Source organism: Oryx dammah, unplaced genomic scaffold (genome assembly GCF_014754425.2).
Source record: "Oryx dammah isolate SB20612 unplaced genomic scaffold, SCBI_Odam_1.1 HiC_scaffold_5, whole genome shotgun sequence".
NCBI lineage: Eukaryota > Metazoa > Chordata > Mammalia > Artiodactyla > Bovidae > Oryx > Oryx dammah.
The window spans coordinates 106,499,632-106,525,143 of NW_024070189.1; the positions used below are offsets into that span (position 1 = coordinate 106,499,632).

Below are 25,512 nucleotides of genomic sequence, written 5' to 3' on the forward strand. Positions count from 1 at the left end.
TTTCAGCTTCAGTATCAGTCCTTCCAATCAATATTCAGGGTTGATTTCCTTTAGGATTGACTGGTTTGATCTCCTTGCAGTCCAAGGGACTCTCAAGAGTCTTCTCCAGCACCACAGTTCAAAAGCATCAATTTTTTGGCGCTCAGCCTTCTTCACAGTCCAACTCTCACACGCATGCACATGCTTGACTACTGGAAAAACCACAGTCTTGACTAGACCACCATAAGGGTGGTGTCATCTGCATATCTGAGGTTATTGACGTTTCTCCCAGCAACCTTGATTCCAGCTTGTGCTTCATCCAGCCCAGCGTTTCTCATGATGTACTCTGCATATAAGTTAAATAAGCAGGGTGACAATATACAGCCTTGACGTACTCCTTTTCCTATTTGGAACCAGTCTGTTGTTCCATGTCCAGGTCTAACTGCTGCTTCCTGACCTGAATACAGACTTCTCAGGAGGCAGGTCAGGTGGTCTGGTATTCCCATCTCTTTCAGAATTTTCCACAGTTTATTGTGATCTACAGAGTCAAAGGCTTTGGCATAGTCAATAAAGCAGAAATAGATGTTTTTCTGGAACTCTCTTGCTTTTCTGATGACCCAGTGGATGTTGGCAATTTGATCTCTGGTTCCTTTGCCTTTTCTAAAACCACCTTGAACATCTGGAATTTCATGGTTCATGTACTGTTGAAGCCTGGCTTGGAGAATTTTGAGCATTACTTTACTAGCATGTGAGATGAGCGCAATTGTGCGGTAGTTTGAGCATTCTTTGGCATTGGCTTTCTTTGAGATTAATGAAAACTGACCTTTTCCAGGCCTGTGGAAAAGGCAATCAGCAGTCCTACTGCTGAGTTTTCCAAATTTGCTGGCAGCACTTTCACAGCATCATCTTTTAGGATTTGAAATAGCTCAACTGGAATTCCATCGCCTCCACTAGCTTTGTTCGTGGTGATGCTTCCTAAGGCCCACTTGACTTCACATTCCAGGATGTCTGGCTCTAGGTGAGTGATCAAACCATCGTGATTATCTGGGTCATGAAGATCTTTTTTATACAGTTCTTATGTGTATTCTTGCCACCTTTTCTTAATATCTTCTTCTGTTAGGTCCATATCATTTCTGTCCTTTATTGAGCCCATCTTTGCATGAAATGTTCCCTTAGTATCTCTAATTTTCTTGAAAAGGTCTCTAGTCTTTCCCATTCTATTGGTTTCCTCTATTTCTTTGATCACCGAGGAAAGCTTTCTTATTTCTCGTTGCTATTCTTTGGAACTCTGCATTCAAATGGGTATATCTTTCCTTTTCTCCTTTGCTTTTTGCTTCTCTTCTTTTCACAGCTATTTGTAAGGCCTCCTCAGACAACCATTTTGTTTTTTGCATTTCTTTTTCTTGGGGATGGTCTTGCTCCCTGTCTCCTGTTAAATGTCATGAACCTCCATCCATAGTTCATCAGGCACTCTATCAGATCGAGTCCCTTAAGTCTATTTCTCACTTCCACTGTTTTAAGTCATACTTGAATGGTTTAATGATTTTCCTTACTTTCTTCAATTTCAGACTGAATTTGGCAATAAGGAGTTCATGACCTGAACCACAGTCAGCTCCCAGTCTTGTTTTTGCTGGCTGTATAGAGCTTTTCCATCTTTGGCTGCAGAGAATATAATCAATTTGAGTTCAGTGTTGACTATCCGGTGATGTCCATGTGTAGAGTCTTCTCTTGTGTTGTTGGAAGAGGGTGTTTGCTATGACCAGTGGGTTCTCTTGGCAAAACTCTATTAGCCTTTGCCCTGCTTCATTCCATATTCCAAGGCCAAATTTGCCTGTTACTTGAGGTGTTTCTTGACTTCCTACTTTTGCATTCCAGTCCCCTATAATGAAAAGGACATCTTTTTTGGGTGTTATTTCTAAAAGGTCTTGTAGGTCTTCATAGAACCGTTCAACTTCAGCTTCTTCAGCATTACTGGTCAGGGTTATAGACTTGGATTACTGTGACACTGAATGGTTTGCCTTGGAAACGAACAGAGATCGTTCTGTTGTTTTTGAGATTGCATCCAAGTACTGCATTTCGGACTCTTTTGTTGGCTATGATGGCTACTCCATTTGTTCTAAGGGATTCTTGCCCACAGTAGTAGATATAATCGTCATCTGAGTTCACCCATTCTAGTCCATTTTAGTTCGCTGATTCCTAAAATGTTGATGTTCACTCTTGCCATCTCCCGTGTGATCACTTCCAGTTTGCCTTGATTCATGGACCTAACATTTGAGGTTCCTATGCAATATCGCTCTTATAGTATTGGACCTTGCTTCTATCACCAGTCACATCCACAACTGGGTGTTGTTTTTGCTTTGGCTCCATCTCTTCATTCTTTGTGGAATTATTTCTCCACTGATCTCCAGTAGCATATTGGGCACCTACCGACATGGGGTGGAGAAGGAAATGGCAACCCACTCCAGTACTTTTGCCTGGAAAATTCCATGGATGCAGGAGCCTGGTGGGCTGCTGTCCATGGGGTCACAAAGAGTCGACATGACTGAGTGACTTCACTTTCTTTCTATAGTTCCTTTTGGAGAAGGAAATGGCAACCCACTCCAGTGTTCTTGCCTGGAGAATCCCATGGATGGAGAGGCCTGGTTGCAAAGAGTTGGACACGACTAAGCAACTAACACACACACACACACACACACACACTGACCTGGGGAGTTCATCTTTCAGTGTCCTATCATTTTGCCTTTTCATACTGTTCATGGGGTTCTCAAGGCAAGAATACTGAAGTGGTTTGCCATTACCTTCTCCAGGGGACCACATTTTGTCTATATGGTGCTGCTGCTGCTAAGTCGCTTCAGTCATGCCCGACTCTGTGTGACCCCATAGATGGCAGCCCACCAGGCTCTTCTGTCCATAGGATTCTCCAGGGAAGAATACTGGAGTGAGTTGCCATTTCCTTCTCCAATGCATGCATGCATGCTAAGTCGCTTCAGTCATGTCCAACTCTGTGCGACCCAATGGACAGCAGCCCACCAGGCCCCTCTGTCCACGGGATTCTCCAGGTAAGAATACTGGAGTGGGTTGCCACTTCCTTCTCCATCTATAGTATTGTATACAGAAAAAAAGGACGGGAAAAGTTCACAGGAAACCATTAACACGCTAAAGAGTAACTGTGGTTGCTCACCTCTCAGGACCTGGAGGAGGGGCGGGTGTGCAAACAGGGGCGTTATCCAGCTTCCCCACAATGTACACGTGGTGCTTTCAAGCAAACACAAAGTCCGCAGTCCTACTGATGTGTGAACCAGAAGGTATAAGACGAGGGGAGGGAGAGCCAGTGGGGAGATAAATAGGATGGAGAGGTGGTTGGCGAAATCGTGCTGGGCAAACCAAAAACTTCCTTGACCCTATGTGACTTTCCAGTCTGCAGGTGTGGGCCTACACTGCAAGGACCAAACGTCACCTAACACAGGCAAGTGTATGCTACAGCTCTTACAAGGCACCCCTGAAACGAGAGGCTATTGCTTCGCCATGTATGTCTGGGCCCAAGCGGGGAGACACAGCAAGACAAACTGTTTGCTTGTGCAAAATTAATAAAGCTTAACAGTAATGAAGCCTAATTATCTGAGAACTTGTTCTCAGGCAAGACTTTAATGCAATACGTATTTAAGAGAAATTAAGAGTGCCTTAATTTATATAAAGGTCTGTGAATGTTTTAGGAAAAGAAATAGAATGGTATGCTAGGAAATCTTTATTTTTAATTAAAATGACTAGTGTCACTATTTCTAAAGCAAATTCATCAACTGAATTTATATTATTTTAACTGACCACATGGCAGCAGCAAAGGCTATTATTTAAATGACTGAAGACTGTCCAGGAATCTTTGCGGCAGGCCCCCAGTAGTCAGTGGGAGGGCAGACCTCACTCGGGCCTCAGGCCTCCTGTTCACAAGGGGCAAGGGTTTGGCCCTCTCTGAACTGTGGGCTCTGCTACTGTGTTAGGCCTATGTTCAGTGGCTGTGATGGAACCACCCAACAGATTCAAAAGAATTACTACTACTATACCATCAAAAATCTCTCTGTTCTTTTTTGTATGAAAAGGTTTCATTGTTCTTGTCTCACTTCTTCCCCCCACAGACTTTAGTTCACAGAAAATACAACTTTTTGCTATTGAAACATAGTATCAAAAGACACTCTACAAAATCAATATAGTAATTATTTAAGGAATGCTAAGAATGCTTTCAATAAAACTACTATTATCTCTGTCTCTAGTCCCACTCAACACTTCAGTTGCTAAAAAAAAAAAAAAAACAAGAAACAAACAAAAACTTTATCATGATCTGTTTACACTGCCGTACAGATCAAAAAATAACAAGAGCTCATAAAACCAGCTTAGAGAACATCTCTCTGGTTTTTAAATATGTACTCCCTGACAGGCAATACCACCATTCAAATTCCAGCCTTGGCCTAGTCAAGAGGTCTGCCTGGAGCATTTCCAAGAGTTCTTAACGGTATGGCTAGGATGCTGGAGTGGTAGAATTTTACGATGTAAGAAATGAATACTTGGGTGATAACTCATATAAAACTTCTAGAGCAAGTGTATCATATACTACTTGGCCTTTAACTTTCCCCCACCCCAAATTCAAATTCTTTGCAACAAAAATAAGATTTCAAGCATGACAAAACTATTAACACCAGGGCTATCTGGGTAAGTAGTATTTGGAAGTTCTTTGTCCTATTCTTGCAATTTTTCTCTAAGTTTTAAATTATTTCCAAATAAAAACTTAAAAAAAAAAAAAGAAGCATTTTTCTGTATATGAGTCTGGGCAGCTGGCTCATATCTGCACCCAGCGTAGCTCAGACGGGCCCAAGCAAACCAGGCATTCCACAAATGTCTTCTAATCTCAACAAACTTTGAGAAAGTAACATGATCCCAAAGTTTATTTGGATTTTCAACATTGACAACTTTTTAAAAAATATGTTCTTTTGCATCTGAAGATTACAACAACAAAATGATTTTGATTAAAAGAAAAAACCAATACAGTATCACTACTTACTCTATGAATTATACCAGCTGAATGTAGATGTTTAATACCACAGAGCATCTGGTAGAGAAGGTAGGACATTCTTTCATGGTCCAGCTCCATGTGAATGACCTGACATAAGTTAGCATCCATTAATTCCATAACCAAATACCTGAGGAAATAAATGATCAGCCATGTACACATGAAAATTATCCAAATTCCTTCATGGTTTTAAATCAGAATTTTTATTAAAAAGTAATAACATCATACCTAGTCACTGTACGGGCTAAAGTAAAAAGATAACTTGCTTTTATTAGGTATCTTGATTTATAAGCTATCTTGAAAAGAAGCAATTTTTATATCACAGTAGATAGAATCTCAAACATGCAAAGTCTCCTATATTTAAAATTTTTCGCTATTGGGTCATTCTTACCAATACAGAAACCATGCCGTTACTGCTTGCATCTTAAGAAAACTTTTGACCTTACCTCCCCTACCAGCTACGATCCTGTATTTTTGCTCTTCCTGCAAGCAAAACTCCCCAAAGAGGTATCTACATTCACCATCTTCAATTTTTTCTCCCATTTTTCCTTAATCTCACTTTAATTAGGCTTTCGCCCCCACCACTTAGCTGAAACTGTCCTCCAGGCTCCTGACACCTTCCGTGTTGCTAAACCCAGTGGCTAGTCCTACAATCCTGGCTGACCGTGACTTTCTCTTACCACTGGCTTCTTGCTGTTAGAGTGCCAGCACCTGTTCTTGGCCTTCTCTTCTCTACTGTACTCATAGTCATGATAATCATCTCTGGTTTCTGATCTCAAGGCTTTAAATACCATCTATAGACTGTCAACTCTCAAATTAATACATTCAACCCAGACATCCCACCTGAGCTCCAGGCTCACTTATCTAACTGACTGCTTCACAGATCAGTTTGGGTGCCCAATAGACTCCCTGTCTAAAACTGAGCTCCTGATTCTACACCACCCCTAAATCTGTTCTTCCTATAGCTTTCCTCATCTCAGTTGAGAGAACTTTTATCCTTCTGGTGAGCACCTGAGCCAAAATTCCAAATGTTCTCAGCAACTCCTCTCAAATCACACAAAGCCTCTCTCAAAGCCTCTCTAAGAGCAAACACTGGGGTTCTATCTTCAAAACAGTGTCGACAATCCAATCTCATGCCTTTACCATCACCATCACCCCTTTGGTCTAAATGTAGCCACAATAATCTCTCACCCGAACTACCGCAATAGCCTCCTGACTGGTCTTCCGTGTTCTACCCCATACAGTGGATTCTCAGACCAGAAACCAAGCTATTGTTTTAAAATGTAAGTTAGATAAACTCAGTCTTCTACAGAAAGTCTAACTTGTAAAGGGAAGTTCTTACAACGGCCGAGAGGCCCAGCAGTGTCGGCCCTGCCACTTCTTTGAGCCGATCTCTTCTACTTTCCTCTGCTTCCTTAGATCCAGCCAAATAGGCTCTTGCTCTTCAAGAGCACACACCAGGCACAGTCCCATGTCTGTTCCTTTACGCTGCTTGTTCCTTCTATCTTTTAAAAATGTAATTGTATTTACTTTAATTTTGGCTGTGCTGGGTCTTCGCTGATGCACAGGTTTTCCCAGCTGCGGTGAGCAGCGGGTGCTCTCTTGCTGCAGCGCATCGGCTTTTCACTGCAGTGGCTTCTCCTTTGTGGAACACGGCTTCCATGACTTGTGGGCTCAGTAGCTGCAGCACGTGGGCTCAGGAGCTGTGGCTCCCAAGTGTTAGAGAGCTGGCTCAGGTGCTCCGTGGCATGGGGGACCTTCCTGGATCAGGGATTGAACCCCTGCCTCCTGCACTGGCAGGTAGATTCTTTAGCATTGAGCCACCAGGGAAGCCCATTCCTCCTATCTTGATACTACCTTTCTCAAAATATCTGTAGGACTAACCCCCTCGTTTCCTTTAAGGCTTCTTCAGATGTCACCAATCCCATGAGTCCTTCCCTAACTATACTACTTAAAACTGCAGCCTGACTCCTAACCCCCAGCACTTCTGATCCCTCTCACTCAGCTTAATTTCTTCCACATTTGCCACATTCTAACGAATGACATAATTTCCCTATTTGTTACGTTGATTATCTTCCCTGGTTTTCCTTCAGGATCTAGGAAGAAATATGATCATCTGCAATTCTTAAATAATGAAAGGAATTTTTGCCTGTTTCGGTCACTAAGTATGTCAAGTTCAAGAGAGTGCTTAGCACACAGCTGGCAATCAAATTTTCCTTTTGGCTGTGCAATTGAAAGCATGGCGTCCTAACCACTGGACCACCAGGGAATTTCTAGCAATCAAATATTTGTTGAGTGAATAAACCAATAAATTTAAGATAAAGTTGGGCATTCTATCTCAACAATAAATTAATATTTCATTTCATTGTTAGTAAAACAATTCTATTTCAGATTTTGAAACACATACAATATTTCGTCACTTACCTATTTCATATAACAACCATAAACACTTAAACCCTACAATCCTGGATTTTAGGGGACTAGAGAAAAACATTTTATATTTCAGAAAAGCAAATCAGCAATATTAATGGCACTGTCTTCTCCAAGGAACCCACTTTCAGTCATCCTTTATCTGCTGTAAAAATGATAACTGTCTAGGGATAAGCACGTGCGTGCTAAGTTGCTTCAGTAATGTCTGACTCTTTGCAACCCTGTAGACTATAGCCTGCCAGGCTCCTCTGTCCAAGGGATTCTCCAAGCAAGAATACTGGACTGGGTCGCCATGCCCTTCTCCAGGGCGTCTTCTCCACTCAGGGATCGAACCAGGACCTCTTACGTCTCCTACGTTGGCAGGCCAGTTCTTTACCACCAGAGCCACCAGAGAAGTCCACAGGCACAAGCAGTTGAATATTATTATTCGTCTTCCCTACTGTTTCTATCTCATAGCGAAAAGTGGCGAAGATATCATTTAAAAATGTATTATTGTCTGCATTTCCTAAGTTAAAGAAAGCAGTCATGTTCTCTTAAATTCTCAGTCTTTCATGCACAGTGTATTACTGAATAAAAATTATACTTACACATCTTGAAATTCTTCTAGAGTTTTTTGTGGTGTAAACACATTTAACAAACTAATTATCTGAAAAGAGAAAATTAAACCTCAGCATGTCAAACAACTCTACTTGACTATAAAAATTAAGTTTAACATTAAAATGTATTAAAAACTAGGAAAAAAAATCACAGCAGAGCTTTGTAATTTTATTATTGTTACTGCTTTTACCAAAACATTCTATTAGACATCATTTCAAAAGTTAAATGATTAGGATTCTCGCCTTGGAAATGAGATGCACTTTTAATCAAATCACTTTTATGTGTCCCTGGTAACTTATTATTACAGAATTTTGACACATAATGCTTTCAGCCTTGAATATAAAAAAGTATCAATTATAAGTAGCAAAACACTAAATAAAGCAATATGTTAACTCTGAAAACTTAAATACAATGTACAAATTTCTAGAAAGTTTTTAATTATGAGGGCTAATGGCATCCGGTCCCATCACTTCATGGGAGATACATGGGGAAACAGTGGAAACAGTGTCAGACTTTATTTTTTGGGGCTCCAAAATCACTGCAGATGGTGACTGCAGCCATGAAATTAAAAGACACTTACTCCTTGGAAGAAAAGTTATGACCAACCTAGATAGCATATTGAAAAGCAGAGACATTACTTTGCCGACTAAGGTCTGTCTAGTCAAAGGCTATGGTTTTTCCAGTGGTCATATATGGATGTGAGAGTTGGACCGTGAAGAAGGCTGAGCGCCAAAGAATTGATGGTTTTGAACTGTGGTGTTGGAGAAGACTCTTGAGAGTCCCTTGGACTGCAAGGAGATCCAACCAGTCCCTTCTGAAGGAGATCAGCCCTGGGATTTCTTTGGAAGGAATGATGCTAAAGCTGAAACTCCAGTACTTTGGCCACCTCATGCGAAGAGTTGACTCACTGGAAAAGACTCTGATGCTGGGAGGGATTGAGGGCAGGAGGAGAAGGGGACGACAGAGGATGAGATGGCTGGACGGCATCACTGACTCGATGGACGTGAGTCTGAGTGAACTCTGGCAGTTGGTGATGGACAGGGAGGCCTGGCGTGCTGCGATTCATGGGGTCGCAAAGAGTTGGACACGACTGAGCGAGTGAACTGAACTGAAGCTTATATTTCGGTATAATGAAGATGAAATGCCTCACAGTATTATGTATTTACCTAAAGAGGGTTCAAAAACTGACCCCATCGCAGGTTTTGGTCTGGGTACTCCAGTGTTAAACAATGAATTCTGCTACTTGAGCATTAAAAACACATCATCAATCATTTCAAATAACTGAGGGAAAGTTGAATTATTCAGTATAAAAGACTAAAGATTGGAGTGGCTGGATAGCCAATGGGGAAAAAAGAAAACTGGATTCATACTTTAACCTTTACAACAAGATAAACTTAAAATGGAACAAAAACTTAAATCTAAGGCATAAAACCATGAAACATTAAAATATGGATAAACATTCATACAACTCTCGTGTAGAAAAGTCTGTTCTAAGAATGACAAGAAATCTACAAGACTTGATTACATTCAACGACAACAAAAATCAGTATGGCAGAAACAACCTGCTGCTGCTGCTGCTGCTAAGTCACTTCAGTCATGTCTGACTCTGTGCGATCCCGGAGACTGTGCGATCCCAGAGACGGCAGCCCACCAGGCTCCCCCGTCCCTGAGATTCTCCAGGCAAGAACACTGGAGTGGGTTGCCATTTCCTTCTCCAATGCGTGAAAGTGAAAAATGAAAGTGAAGTCGCTCAGTCGTGTCCAACTCTTCACAATCCCATGGACTGCAGCCTACTAGACTCCTCCGTCCATGGGATTTTCCAAGCAAGAGTACTGGAGTGGGTTGCCATTGCCTTCTCCAAAAAACAACCTAAATTAGGTCAAATGGAAAAGAAATGAGGATTACAAAGATCTTCTCTAAATGCATAAGAAAGAAACCAACGTGTAGTCAGTCACTCAGTCGTGTCTGACTCTGTGCGACCGCAGGGACTGCAGCCCACCAGCCTCCTCTGTCTATGGGACTTCCCAGGCAAGAGTACTGTAATGGGCTGCCATTTCCTACTTGAGGGGATCTTCCCGACCCAGGGATTGAACTTGTGTCTCTTGTATCTCCTGCACTGGCAAGGGATATGTTTATACATATTTTAATGTTTCATGGTTTCATGCCTTAAAATTTAATTTAGATTTAAACTTTTGTTCCATTTTAAGTTTATCTTGGTGTAAAGATTGAAGTGTGAATCCAGTTGTTTTTTTTTTCCCCTCGCGTCTCTTGTGTCTCCTGCGTTGAAAGAAACCAACAGTCCTAGAGAAAAATGGACAAAGGCCATGGAAAACAAACTCTCAAGAAATAAAAATAAAAGGCTGGTAGAGATATGGAAAGAAAATCAACCTCACAAATAAAAATAAGGTATCATTTGTCATCTATCAGTTTGGTAAGGTGAAACAAAAAAATCAACAATATGTAGTTCTGGAGTATTCTGAAATAAAAGCCATACTCAGTTACTCAATGAAAGTGTAAAACTGATAGTCTTTCTTGAGGTCAATTTCTCAGTATATATTAAAACCAGAAATGTGCATACTTTTTGACCCAGAATCTTGGCCAAAGTATTCACCTGTATAAGGATGTTCACTGCAGCACTGCTTATAGTAGTAAAAAATTAGAAACAATCTAAATATTTGTGTTTTTTTATGCTTTTTAAAAATTTTTTAGTACAAATTCATTTATTTTAATTCATAATAAGTAATTGGTTAAATGAATTACTGTGCATTTGTACTATGTAGCTATTTAAAAATGGTTTATATCTATGTTCACTAATGTACATGAGATCTAGCAACATTCTACCATATTTTTTTAAGAAAATTTTTTTTACTTTTGTTTTTATGATATACCCAAATGAATACAGAGTTCCAGAGAATAGTAAGGAGAGATAAGAAGGCCTTCTTAAGTGAACAATGCAAAGAAATAGAGGAAAACAATAGAATGGGAAAGACTAGAGGTCTCTTCAAGAAAACTGGAGATATCGAGGGAACATTTCATGCAAGGATGGGCATGATGAAGGACAGAAATGGTGAGGATCTAACAGAAACAGAAGAGATAGCAAGAATACACAGAACTGGACACCAGACATCCTGGAGTATGAAGTCAAATGGGCCTTAGGAAGCATTACTACAACCAAAGCTAGTGGAAGTGACAGAATTCCAGCTGAGTTATTTCAAATCCTAAAAGATGCTGCTGCTAAAGTGCTGCACTCATTATGGCAGCAAATTTGGAAAACTTAGCAATGATCACAGGACTCTAAAAGGTCAGTTTTCATTCCAATCCCAAAGAAGGACAATGCCAAAGAATGTTCAAACTACTGTACAATTATGCTCATTTCACATGCTAGCAAGGTTATGCTCAAAATCCTTCAAGCTAGGCTTCAGCAGTACGTGAACTGAGAACTTCCAGATGTACAAGCTGGGTTTCAAAGAGGAATCAGAGATTAAACTGCCATGACTAATGGATCACGGAGAAAGCAAAGGAGTTCCAGAAAAACATCTCCTTCTTCATTGACTATGTGAAAGCCTTTGATTGTGTGGATCACAATAAACTGTGGAAAATTCTTAAAGAGATGGGAATACCAGACCACCTTGCCTGTCTCCTGAGAAACCTGTATGCATGTCAAGAAGCAACAGAACTGGACATGGAACAACAGACTGGTTCCAAATTGAGAAAGGAGTATAACAAGGATATATATTGTCAACCTGCTTATTTAGCTTATATGCAGAGAACATCATGTGAAATGCTGAGCTGGATGAATCACAAGCTAGAATAAAGACTGCTGGGAGAAATATCAAGAACTTCAGATATGCACACGATATCACTCTAATAGCAGAAAGTAAAGAGGAACTAAAGAACCTCTTGATGAGGGTGAAAAGAGGAAAGTGAAAAAGCTGGCTTGCAACTCAACATCAAAAAAAAAACCTAAGATCATGGTATCTGGTCCCATCACTTCATGGCAAATAGATAGGGAAAAAATGGAATCAGGGACAGATTTTCTTTTCTTGGGCTCCATAATCACCACAGACGGTGACTACAGCCATGAAATTAAAAGATGCTTGCTACCTGGAAGGAAAGCTGTGACAAACCTAGACACAAAAACCTGCATATTAAAAAGCAGAGACATCACTTTGCTAGCAAAGGTCCATAAAGTCAAAGCTATGGTTTTTCCAGTAGTTATGTAGATGTGAGAGTTCGACTATAAAGAAAGCATCAAAGAAGTTCACCAAAGAAGTGATGCTTTCAAATTGTTGTGCTGGAGAAGATTCTTTGGAGCCCCTTGGATTGCAAGGGGATGAGACAGTCAATCCTGATGGAGATCAACTCTGAATATTTCTTGGAAGGACTGATGCTGCAACTCCAATCCTTTGGCCACCTGATACAGAGCTGACTTATTGGAAAAGAACCTGATGCCGGGAAAGACTGAAGGCAAAAGGAGAAGCAGAGGAAAGATGGACAGACAGCACCACTGACTCAATGGACATGAATCTGAGCAAACTTTGGGAGATAGTGGAGGACAGGGGAGCCTGGAGTGCTGCAGTCCATGAGGTTGCAAAGAGTTGGACATGACTTAGCAACTGAATAACAAATAAAACATGCATTGTAGAAATTAAAAACAAATTCAAATCACAGACTCAAAAGATTGAAATTATCTTTGTTTTTTGTCCCTACACCAGAAAAATCCAGCAGAAATGTCACAACAAAAGGAGCCTAATGGAGCTGAGTGGGATCTTAGATACTTATCCCCTCAACTTTGCGACAAAGAGAAGTCAGATGGGAGGGGGTCTTCAAAGCCCCTTCTAGGCTTACCATCTTATAATCTTACAACATGACAAGGCTATCAAAATCATGTTCCACGTAATATTCAGGGATCAGCAAAAGAACATGAAACATAAAATATAAACATTTAAATAGTACTTTTACCACTAGCTTACCCTAGGTCTAAACTCATTGTATCTTCAAAGACCCAGAAGATTATCACATATCATTGACAACATTAAATTATACAGTGGAAACACAGACATTACTTACATTTTTATGATTGACACATTTTAAGAGGACAAGTTCACGATATGCTCTCTTTGCATGAGTCTGATTCTGAAAAGGACGGCTTAGTTTCTTGACTGCAACATTTATCCCAAGAACTGTATCAAAAGCAGCACTATAATTAAGAAATATAATAAGCAACCTATTAGGATAATTCTGGAAAATACAGCAATGCAGAATGTACATTCAATGTGTTATCTTTCTAACTGAATAACAAATAGGAAACATCTGCTTGCTTTCATTCGGTACTTCTGCATATGAAGAGCAAAGTGGGCTGGCTAACAGTGCAGGATGAACTGATTCCTTTCAGTGGCACCAGGTAATTTAATATAGAGTATGTAAGTCTGGTCAGGAAACAAAATCTTCAGTTTAAATATGTCAATAAGTTGAAAAAACTCACTGGTATCACAAAATAAAACATAAGTATATTTTGGAATATCACAGTGGAGAAAATGGTTTGAGCTCCTGAGAAGAATGTAATATTATAAATCTAAGTTTTGATTGATTGTGTTTCTTCCTAGATGAAAGAATCTAAAAAGAAAACAGAAGCCAAAATCTCAACTCATGGTAAATCCCCAAGATACAAAATCCCTAACATAAGCAATTGCTATATATATAAAATTCTACTAGAAATACCTCTTCATATTATTAATACTATGGTAAGAAATAAAATCTAGAGGATCTGTTTCTAGCATCTCAAGCTCCCAGTTGAAATTTACGATTCATTTTCCTAGAAAAAGGAGACAGGAAAAATTGAATACTTTGTGTACTAGTTTCAAGCTAGCACTAGCATCAGTTGCTGTTATTGTTACCTTCTGGCTCCTCACTGGCGGTTCAAAGCTGCTCAAGACCATCTGAGAACCTAAGCACCGTTTAAAACACGGTTTCTATTTATTCTATTCAGTTTATGACACTACACTTATTCACCTCTGTTAATAATCTGTTTGCCAAGAAACTCAAACTTAATTCAATTTTATCTTTTTAAAATTGAAAGCTGTCAAGTTACTTTGAAATTGTTTTTTCTTTAACTCAGTTCACATTATGTGTACAGGTATACACAGAGGTAAAATCACATGCCCATATGCAAATATAACATTCATATAAATTGCAAAATGTTAAAATTAAATATGTGAAACAAATCATTAATATATATGTGTGATTTGTACACTTATACGTGTGTGTATACATAAAATTGCTGTTTTAGTTGCTGAGTCGTGTCCAACTCTGTGACCCCATGGACTGTAGCCCACCAGGCTCCTCTGTCCATGGGATTTCCCACGCAAGAAAACTGGAGTGGGTTGCCATTTCCTTCTCTAGGGGATCTTCTTGACCCAGGGAGTGAACCCAAGTCTCCTGTATTGCAGGCAGATTCTTTACCAGTGAGCCACCTGGGAAGCACATATATATCTCAATCTTAAGAATTTAAAAACAGACACATCTTTTTTTGGACAAAGAAGTTTTTGTCCAATGAGACAAATGAACCAATTCTGAATTACCTGAGCAGACACATGTTCCCCACTCCTAGTCTCAACTCCAGGAGGAGCTATCTTCAATTATTCCTGGCTTTACTTCTTGTAGTCATGTCTCAACTCCAAAAACATACTTTTATCACTCTTTCCTCATTTATCAACTTTAGAAATTATCTATTTACTCCCTGTTATGAAAACTGAGGATTTAGTCACTTATCTGAAACCCCCAAGGATGCCTCATAGCTTTTTGTTCTCATGTTATTTTTAATTTTTACCTTGGTCATCACTGTAACTTTAAATAACATGCCTAAACTTGTTTCATCAACTTTTAAAGGAATTTTTTGCTGCCCAGTATGTAAAATGAGAATATTACACTTCATCTTCTTTTACTTCCAGCTCTCTACTCTCTTTCCCTCCAAATTTGTCTTAAATGGTCAAGTTTGATAACACACCTTTCAGCCTCTATAATTAGGTCTTCTGTGTTTCTTCTGTAGGAAGTGTCTAAAAGTTGAAAATCAAGATATGAAGTATATGTATGTACGCACATACAAACATTACTAATTGCAGAATAAGGATTACATTTCATTTCTAAAGATCACATGATTTGCTGTCAGTCATAAAAGAACAAGACTGTTTCCAATATTAAGGTTAAATGGATTCTCTTCCTACATTCTACCAGTTCTCAAACCTCATGTTACTTTAAATTTATTTCCTTCTTAGATCATGACTTTTTCTAGCTTTTCTACTACAGGTTTCTAATAAACTTTCTTTTCTTATTAAGAGAAGACAAATATATCTCGCCAGAGCCTGTCACTAGTACTTCCTACCTTCTCAAATTATCTATTGTTTGGAATCTATTCCATTTAGAGGGGACGATATTTTTCTTGGAAGTTTCAATGCCTGATGTGCAGCTATCAGCCTGGGATTTCTTTTCACTGGCCTCCATTGTTACTTGTTATACATTCTTGTATTCTCTTTCTGGTTGGAATACATCCTATGGGAATTTCTTCAGGAAAAAAGTGCATGGAAGATAAATTATCTTACTCTTCCTTTATCCTTGATTGATAGTTTATCTTCTAAGTTTGAAATCAATTTTCTCTCGGGATTGCCAAAGTTGAGTGCTGTTGGTTATGCACAGAAGGCTTGTGCCTGTCTGATATTCATTCTTTTGCCTCCTTTTTTGTTCCTTATCTCAATGATTTATCACAGAGAATCATGCTTTGTCAACACCCCCAAAGTCTCCTAGTCACGTCTCCTACTAATCACTATTCCCACTGCCCTCCAAAGACAGTAACTACTTCTGACTTTTATGAGAATCACTTCCTTGCTTTTACCTGCTAAACATGCATCTTTAAGACGCTGCATCATTTATTTTTGCCTGGTTTTTGAAACTGTGTTTGACTTCCTCCACTCAACACGGTGTTTGTGAGATACATCCATCGTTGTACGAAGCTACAGCTCATTCTGTGTCATTGCTCTAACATTCCTTCATTGTGATTATATGACATAATGTTTATAGATATATTGGCTGTTTTCAGTTTGCAAAGCATTACAAAAAAACAAAGAATGGTCATAAACATTCTTGTACATGGTTCTGGGTACCTTATGCATGCAAGCAGATAGCTAAGAGTGGGACTGCATGTTTTATTTTAGTAGATAATGCCAAATTGTTTTCCGAAGTGGTTTGTTCTACTGATTTCTAGGCATTTGGTTTTCTTGCAGTATATTCATGCTGTGTCCCATAAGGGGACTAAATATTATTTCAACAAGAGAGAGGTCACAAGGGAAGGGGTGGGGGCACTAATCCAGTTACAAGAGCCCTTTAGAAGCAGTTTGTTCTGGGTGGCTGGCAAGAGGGGAAAGTCAGAGAGATCTGAAGCCAGAGAAGGACGAGACATGCCATTGTTGCCGTCAAGATGGATGTGGGGGGTCCGTCTTGAGAAGGAATGGGAGCAGAGTGGTCCCTGGCTGACAGACAATAAGGGAATAGAGACCTCCGACCTACAGCTGCAAGGAACTAGGTTCTGCTAAGAACCCTGAATGCACTTGAAAGCAGATTCTTCCCCAGAGCCTCCAGATAAGAGCCTGGTCCAGTGACAGCTTGATTTCAGCCTTGTGAAATGCCACGCAGAGAACCCAGGGAAGCCCACCCAGATTTCTGACCCACACAGAACTATGAAATTACAAATGGTTGTTGCTTTGTTTTACATCCCTAAGGTAATCTGTCATGTGGCAATAGAAAACAAATACATCTTCTCTTCTGTATGTTTCTACCATGTGGTCTACCCAGCCTTCATTCTGGATCCTTTTTCTCCTTAACTATCTTTCAGATCACAATTCTCTCCTCAGTTATACTTATTAATAATATGCTTTTAAACCCACCTATTAACTTCATAATTCAATTACTATATCTTAAGAGTTCTATAATTTCTATTTAGTTTTTTAAAGTTTTCATTTTCCACCCCAAATTTTTCATACTGTCTTTTATCACCATAACATCATAGCTCTTTGGAAGTTTGGATCCAATTAGGCCAATAGCTCCTATGGATCTACTTTTTTTCTCTGTTGTTTGCGTTGGATTTTGTGAATGTCATCGAATCTCCTTCTGTGACTAGTTATTTCTGACTATGTGCTGGACCTTGAACTTGCAAAACTGTCTGCTATCTAGAAACAATTTGATAACCAGTATGATGCTGTCTTCCTCCAGGTAGAATTTACATTTATTTCTACTGGACCTTCAAGGACCTTCAAACACTAGCAATTTGGGCTCACCTCACCTTGAGTTCAGCAAATGAGATGATGTGAAGCGAAGCGGCAGTGCCTGCAAGAGCCTGTTACTTTCTGGATTGTTCTTACTTCTAGCATGCAGCCCTTTATTGGACCCAATTCAAAGCAAAGGAAGTTCACTAAGCCCCTTTAGAGGGCCCTGGACTCCGATCCCTAACTCCTATAGCCCCACAAGACACTCCAAAGGACTCTCAAATCTCTCGGCTGCCCATTCCAGGATTTTCAAATGCCCTCAAGGGAAAGACCACCCCAAATCCTGGGCTCCTCTGACCAGGCTTCTCCTTTCACAGATCCTGGCCCAGTACTTTTTCATTTACTTACCCACTATCTAGGAGCAAATGCTGAGCATGGGGGTGGGGCGAGAAGGCTGGGAGACAACTAGCAAAACTGTTTCCAGACACATATTTAATTAACATCCCTATTTCCAGCCACCCATTTCATCTTTGTTTTTTGTATCTGGCATCTCTAGACCCAAAACCGCTGTTGAGTTCTACTATAGATAGGTTCTCTTCTTTGCGGCAAATGTCTCATCTAGTTATTCTCATTTCCTCTGCAGAAACTTGTTAAATGTGCTTTCATATCCACTGATTACTGCCTTCCTGGTCTCTTTGTTCAGGTGTTTGGTCCACCAATTTAAATAAGAAGTTTCAAAACATTTATTTTAGGGATGTAACTATTAAGGTCCATAAAGACACAATGATTTGCCCAAGGTAACTAAGAACTACTGCTATGAGGATTTGAGCTGGACTTAGAACTCGATTCTCCTGAATCACAGCGTTCCTATGCCTTATATCATATATCTACTTTATCACAAAAATTTTGTTGTGGGCATTATGTTCATTTATGTATACTAACAGAAAATAAAACAGTGTAAGAACAGGCCAACATTCATTCTTATACAGAACCAGAGGAAGCAAAAAAAGAATAAGCTACACCAACCATTTCAAGTTAAGGTTGTAACTGTCACTTCTAAGCACTCTCAGATCTCATATTATACATTTTAAAAAAAGAAAGTTAAACACTTCATAAAAGATGCTCAACATCATTAATTAATAGAGAAATGTGAACCAAAATTACAATGAGGTACCACCTCACACCAGTCAGGATGGTCATCATTACAATGTCTATAAATAATAAATGCTGGAGGTGTGGAGAAAAGAGAACCCTTCCATACTGTTGGTGGGAATACAAATTGGTGCAGTCACTATGGAAAATAGTATGGAGGTTCCTTAAAAAACTAAAAGTAGAGCTACCATATGATCCAGCAATCCCACTCCTGGGCGTATATCCAGACAAAACTATAATTCAAAAAGACACATGCAGCTCCCATGTTTCCAGCAGCAAATTATCCACAACCTGAATGTCCACCAACAGATGAATGGATAAAGATGTGCTCCATATATACAATGGAACACCGCTCCACCATAAAAAGAATGAACTGATGCCATCTGCAGCAACAAGGATGGAACTAGAGATTAACATACTACGTGAAGTAAGTCAAAAGGAGAAAGACAAATACCACGTGATATCATGTATATGTGGAAACTAAAATATGACACAAACGAACATTTATGAAACAGAAACAGACTCACAGAACAGACTTGTGGCTGCCAGGGGGGAGAGGGGCTGGGGAGGGATGGAGTCGGAGTATGGGGTTAGCAGATGCAAACCATTATACACAGAATGGATAAGCAACAAAGTCCAACTCCACAGCACAGGGAATTACATTCAATATTCCATGATAAACCATGATGGAGAAGAATATTTTTAAAAAGGAATGCATTTATACGTACAACTGAACCATTTAGCAAACATTAACAACACGGTAAACCAACCATACTTCAATTAACATTTTTTTAAAAAAAGCAAAAAAAAAAAATGAAGTTAAACACTTCATAGAATTGTTTTGTAAAACAAATACTCCTTAGTGCTTTGATTAACAGCTTGAGATTTTAGACGGAGAGGAAGAAAACTGAATTTACATGAAAGAAACGCGCACACATTTTTCCTATAGAGCTTGTAACTATTTAATTCTACTAATAACTTAATTTTATAAATACTGCAAGTGATAAACATTTTAAAACTTACTTCTTAATTATTTTACAACAGTTTTAATGAACAACAAAAACATAGAAGCAAATAAATCAGACAGTTGTTTTTATAATTCAAAATATATTACTTGGATCCCAGCTCCTCCATTTAATCTTATATTGGTACCTGCACTTTAATTTACCTGTCCCTATGTCTTTATAAAGCTCTAGTTTAGATAAACAAGTTTTTATAAACCATGCATTATTGCTACTATGATATTTTATTTCTCAAAAATGTAAAACACACATATATTCTTTTCACGTTGTTGCTATAACAAATTACCACAGATTGACTAGTTTAAAACACAAATTTATTATCTTACAGTCCTGGAGCATGCCTGTGTGCACATGTGCATTAGTCCAGCATTTGGTTTAACCAGAAAGAAGGCTCTATTCCAGGCATGAACCGAGACTATCTGGAGTTTCAGAGCTAAGTCTTAAAACACCGGTCTGGATAGATCAGCAGGGTTGCAGAGAATTCTCCAACCAGGAGTTGCAGTGGGGACAGAAGTGACGGGCAGGGGAAAGAGCCTGTCAGTTTGCAGAGAAGGGACCCCTGGAGAGAAGAGGCTATCTAAAAATCAGGGCTTGATGCTGGGGATCCTCAGGCCCTTCCAACAGTGACAAGGAAGAAACGAGTCTGACTGGAACCATTCATAGTTTCCTGCTTCATCTAAACAGTAGAACAAGGTAAAATACCCTCTCCTTATGCCTTGTAAAAAAGAACACTTTTCTTTTGAGGAGTTTTTAAAGCATAATGCCAATATTCAAGATGCTGTGCAAAACGGCCAGAAAAAGAATCCTCCGAAGCCAGGTGGGGGAAGTAAGTACCTCTCTTGTTGGTCTGGAACTGGGACTGCTAGCACCATCAGTGCTGCAGTTCAGGGGAACTGTGAAGCCCCAAGCCCAGAAGGAAGGTGAGGAGCAGTCACCCACCTTCCCGGCTGAGAGAAAGCCAGCACAGGCTCTGGCAGAAAGGAGCCGTAAAGTAATAATGGAAGCCAGGTCTCCAATCGTCTAGGCCCAGCTCTCGTGACAGCACCTCATCTAAAAGCCAAAAGAAAGCATCCCACAAGTCTAAGAATAATTTTCATAATTGCACAAACATTTCTAAAAGAAAGTACCAATAATCTGAATCAAATTAACTAACCCCTTTTACATGAATCAGCAACGTTAACCCAACTAAAACGTTTTGATTTGGTAATGAACAACTGGCTTGGATTACAAACTTAAGTGAATAATTACATCAAAGATTATAAAATAATCTGTTAGCTATGCAGGGGGCCCTTTAGAGCTACCTTAATCAGTTCAAAATAATGACTTCTTTCTTTAGGAGAAATGGGCAAAACTCATTTTTTGATCTTTCCTTAAAATAAAAATAAAAACTCAGGCTATGGAAATGGAATTTGCAAGACATGAGATTCAGGATGGTGTTAAAATTTTAGCATCTACATGTATGTGAAGTGACAGTTGCTCCTAAAAATGTCAATAAAATTGTCAAAAAATTATTTAAAATTTTATTATTATTTAAATTCTTTTAAAATTATTTAAAAGAAAATACTAAGAGTTAAATGCACTTTCACTTAACTCTTAGTATTTTCTTTTAAATAATTTTAAAAGAATTTAAGTAAGTTACAAAAAATGACATATTTTACTGTATAATATAAATGAAAATATTATAATATTTAATATATTAAATATAATATTTAGAGTATCCATTAAATGACAAATATCCTTAATTTAAGGCATTCTTCAGCTTACTTTTTTTTTTTAAATCACATAAACATAAAATAAGCCATTTTAAAGTAAACAGTTCAGTAACATTTAGCACATTCATGTTGTGCAATCACCACCTTTAAATAAACTCCAAACTTTTCATCACCCCAAAAGGTTACTCCATACCCATTATGAAGTCGCTCCCCTTTCCTCTCCCTCCTGTCCTAGTTAACCTCCAATCTGCCCGACTGCATTCTCTATGGATGTTCCTACTCATATAATAACACTACCTTTCATGTCTGGCTTCTTTCACGTAACGTGTTTTCGCAGATCCTCTGTGTCACAGCATATACCAGTGCTTCATTTCTTTTTATGAATAATATTCCATGTACATATAGAACAGTTAGTGTATCCATTCATTTACTGAGCGACAGTTGGCCTGTTTTCACCTTTCAGCTAACTGTGAACAGTACTGTTATGAACATTTATATATAGTCTTTTTTGAACATCTGTTTTTAATTCTTTTGGGAATATATCTAGGAATATTTACTAGGTCATATAATAATTCTATGTTTAACACCTGAGTGTTCATTGGAAGGACTGATGTTGAAGCTGAAACTCCAATACTTTGGCCACCTGGTGCAAAGAACTGACTCATCTGAAAAGACCCTGATGCTGGGAAAGAGTGGAGGCAGGAGGAGAAGGGGCTGACAGAGGATGAGATGGTTGGATCGCATCACCGACTCAATGGACACGAGTTTGGGTAAACTCCGCGAGTTGGTGATGGACAGGGAGGCCTGGCATGCTGTTGTCCATGGGGTCGCAAAGAGTCAGACACGACTGAGCGACTGAACTGAACTTGTTGAGGAGCCGCCAAACTGGTTTTCACAAATTGCTGCACCATTTTACATTTTCACCAGCAATGTATGAGGGTTCTAATTGCTTTACATCCTTGTCAAAATTTGTTTATTTTCCATTTTGTTGATTATGGCCATCTAGTGGGTGTGAAGTTGTACCTCACTGTGGTTTTGATTTGCATTTCCCAAATGACTAACAATGAACATCTTTTCATGTTTATTGGCCAAAAATCTTTAGGGAAATGTCTATTCAAGTCCTTTGTCCATTCTTTGTTTAAAACTGTCTTGTCTGTTACTGAGTTGTAGAAGATCTTTATAAGTGTTAGACTATGGTCAAATATTTTCCCATTTGTGGGTTGTTTTTTCACTCTCTTGTTGGTGTTCTTTGATGCACAAAAAAATTTTTTTTATCAAGTCCAATTTTTTTCTTTTGTTGCTCATGCTTTTGGTGTCATTTCTAAGAATTCAAGGTCATGAAGCTTTCCCCTCTTGTTTTCTTCTAAGAGTTTTACGGGTTTAACTCTTATATATAGGTCACTGATGCATTTTGAGCTAACTTTCCACATGATGTGAAATAGGGGTCCAACTTCACTCTTTTGCATGTGGGTATCCAGTTATCCCAGCACCATTTGTTGAAGAGAGTGCTCTTTCCCCTTTGAATAATCTTGGCACCCTTTTTGAAAATCAACTGGCTACCGATGATTTTCTGGACTCTTAGTTTTTAAAATGTTTTCAAAATTCAGAACTTTCCATATTATAATTCTACCAAGGCTTTTATGAGAGGAGGTTTAGCTTATCATGGTATATTTAGGAGCTTTCATTTCAAAACTAGAATTTTTTAATGAAAAATATATACCCATAATGAGTAATTTCATTACTAAACATTTCTTTAAAAAAACAAAGATGAGTAGTATACGCAAACTGGAAATCAAAACTAATCCCCGAGAAACAGTATTTTACAAAGTAGCATGTAAGTTCACGGTCATTTACCATGCTGTAATGAAGTCATTAATTTTAACTGCCTAACCCTTATAAAGATCTCCATTTTATAATTATGAACTTCTAATCAACCTCTAAATGTGGTTATTACATTAAATGTCCTTTTTATCTGTCTTGCTTAATTTCCTATGTCAAATTACCATTCAGTTCCAAATAAGAGATATATTATACATCAAAAGAATATTTTATATCTAGAATTTCTTATTGACATCAAAGTATCTTAATATGAGCCATCCATTCACTTTAAAAATTCTCTTGGTACATTGGGTTTTTAAGTACCAATATAGCATGTTATCAATTGAAAGTTAAGATCACCACTATTTTAGATGCAAGCCAGGCATTCCTTCCCAACAGCCCCTTCTCCCTCATTAGTTTTTCTAGGAATCTCTGGACTACCATCTCCTCAGCTCCCAGGACCTCTATCTACCTAGGCTGAAGAAAACTACCACCTTCCCTGATTATATGTCTCTATAACAGAGGGTCAGTTACAAACCACAGATGCAGATTCTCTAAACTCAATACCTCTAATAAAAATATAAACTCCCCAACCAGAACATTCAAGAGTTCTCTTTTATCTTGAATTCCCTTTACCTACCAGCTGTAATCATTAGGTATTTAGCTTTACCACAGTTCCTCTTAGATGTAAAGGCAATCTTGTTTTTATTGACCAAAAGAAGAAGAAAAGATTTTGCCCAGAAAACTAAGGGATAAAAAGTTCGGGAGGTGCTGATAACTGTAGTCTAGAAAACGTGAAAAACTTTACCTTTAGCTGGCCAGTGATGTCGCGGCAGCTGACTGTCTTACCAAGCAAGAGACTAAGGTTCAGGGTCAGACCAACGGTTCTGACGGCTGGGCTGGACACATAGCTGAAGTGAGACACCAAGGAAGAGACGGCCAGCCCAACCCCTCATACGGCATCCCTTCCTGGTTAATCCATGGGGTGATAATGACACTGACTGGCCTCATCCTGCCAATGAAGGGCAAGGCACTGCAATCATGGCGCCTAGAAACGAATAGGAGTGATTGGGAATAAAAGGGGGAGGGGGGAAGGGTGGCCAGGATGAAGAAATGAATAAAACTCCAAATTTCGGTTACAACTCATTGTCATACCTATTATTCTAATATCATTATGACAGGGGGAATGGAAAAGGGAAAAAAAAAAGAAAAAAGAAACAAAAGAGAAAAATTTCTACCTATTTAAATTTATGCAGCATTTTAAAGAATTTGAGTTTGTATCCTATAATCCGACTACATGTAACTAAAGCAAGAGGTTGATTCAATTTAGCTTATAAACCTATAGCAAAGAGTATTTTTTATCATCAGTGTTTTCTAAATTCTGACAATTTAGAACTATTAAGGTTTTATTATGACAAAAACAATCTACACTACTGAAACAGACTATACTTACCAAACAATTCCTTGGGCTCCAGAGCCGATTGGTTTCAACTGCTGGTATCGTTTTAGGACAGTGAAAGTTGAGTCTGCCACTTGTACACTGTAAAACTGACTATCACATTTACTGTCAGTCATGATGTAGCGTCATATAATATTCCAGAGAACTGGCACAGTCGTCAGATTCCTTGAAAAAAAAAAAAACAGAATGAACATGCATGCTTACTGAAATTATACATGCATAGCTCACTTAGTAGCGTTTTAAATTTTTGGTATATAAGACACTATGGTTCTAAGCTGATAAGCTCAGACCAAGTTCTGAACTTAAACCACAAACAAAAAATGCAAAGACATCTACCTTAATGTGCAAGACTATTATGAAGGGAAGAAACTCTGAGATCCTGCATGACCACATCTTAAGGGACTGGGTTAGGAAACCACCACCTTTGGAGGAAAGAATTTGCACATTTTTACTAGCCACGACAAGACCATGTCACTGTGTAATTCCCATCAGTTTCCTGTGGGGCCAGATTACGCTGAACTGTCTCAACCAGACATGGAGGTGTTCCGGAGATGTTGCAAAATGAACATGTCTATGTCCACGCAGAAAAACAAATGATCCAGGCTTCTGCTCTGTCCACAAATTCAGGCTAAAGGGATGAACCAGAAAGCAAATCTGATGTCAAAGTGATTATAAAAGTGCTAAGTTAAAGGACAACAGGGTGTTGCAGGGCTGGTGGCATCTGTGAGCGCCATGCATACTGGTGAGTGCGTTCCTAACTTTCGAGCTGGTTCTGGAGCTAGTTTATATTCCCGGCAGCCCACGTCACTAGTGGGCTTCAACACAGATGGAGAATTCTGTCATAACCTACAGTCAATAACATGGACACTATGATGTTAATCACGAGGTATGAGTATAAACTGGCAGCTCCAGAGCAGCCTTTTTGTGGTTTAGACAGTAAGCTAAGATTTCTACGCTGCAGGAGCCTATGTGATTTTATACAGAAAACAAAACAAACAGAAATCAATTGACAGGAAGCTACTTTTACTTA

The 25,512-nt window shown here is 38.9% G+C and overlaps 1 protein-coding gene across 5 annotated transcripts in view; it reads right to left on the reverse strand.

Annotated features, from left to right (window-relative positions):
- Window positions 1-25,512, reverse strand: part of MAPK9 (mitogen-activated protein kinase 9) — a 72,156-nt gene that overhangs the window by 32,441 nt on the left and 14,203 nt on the right. For all 5 annotated transcript variants that reach the window (XM_040241411.1, XM_040241414.1, XM_040241413.1 and 2 more), the window contains exons 2-5: window positions 24,477-24,647; window positions 13,136-13,265; window positions 8,056-8,114; window positions 5,030-5,168 (exon numbers count right to left, since the gene is read on the reverse strand). In XM_040241411.1, coding sequence (XP_040097345.1) covers window positions 5,030-5,168; window positions 8,056-8,114; window positions 13,136-13,265; window positions 24,477-24,598 — 450 coding nt within the window. In that variant the 5' untranslated portion in view covers window positions 24,599-24,647. The remainder of the gene's footprint in view (window positions 1-5,029; window positions 5,169-8,055; window positions 8,115-13,135; window positions 13,266-24,476; window positions 24,648-25,512) is intronic.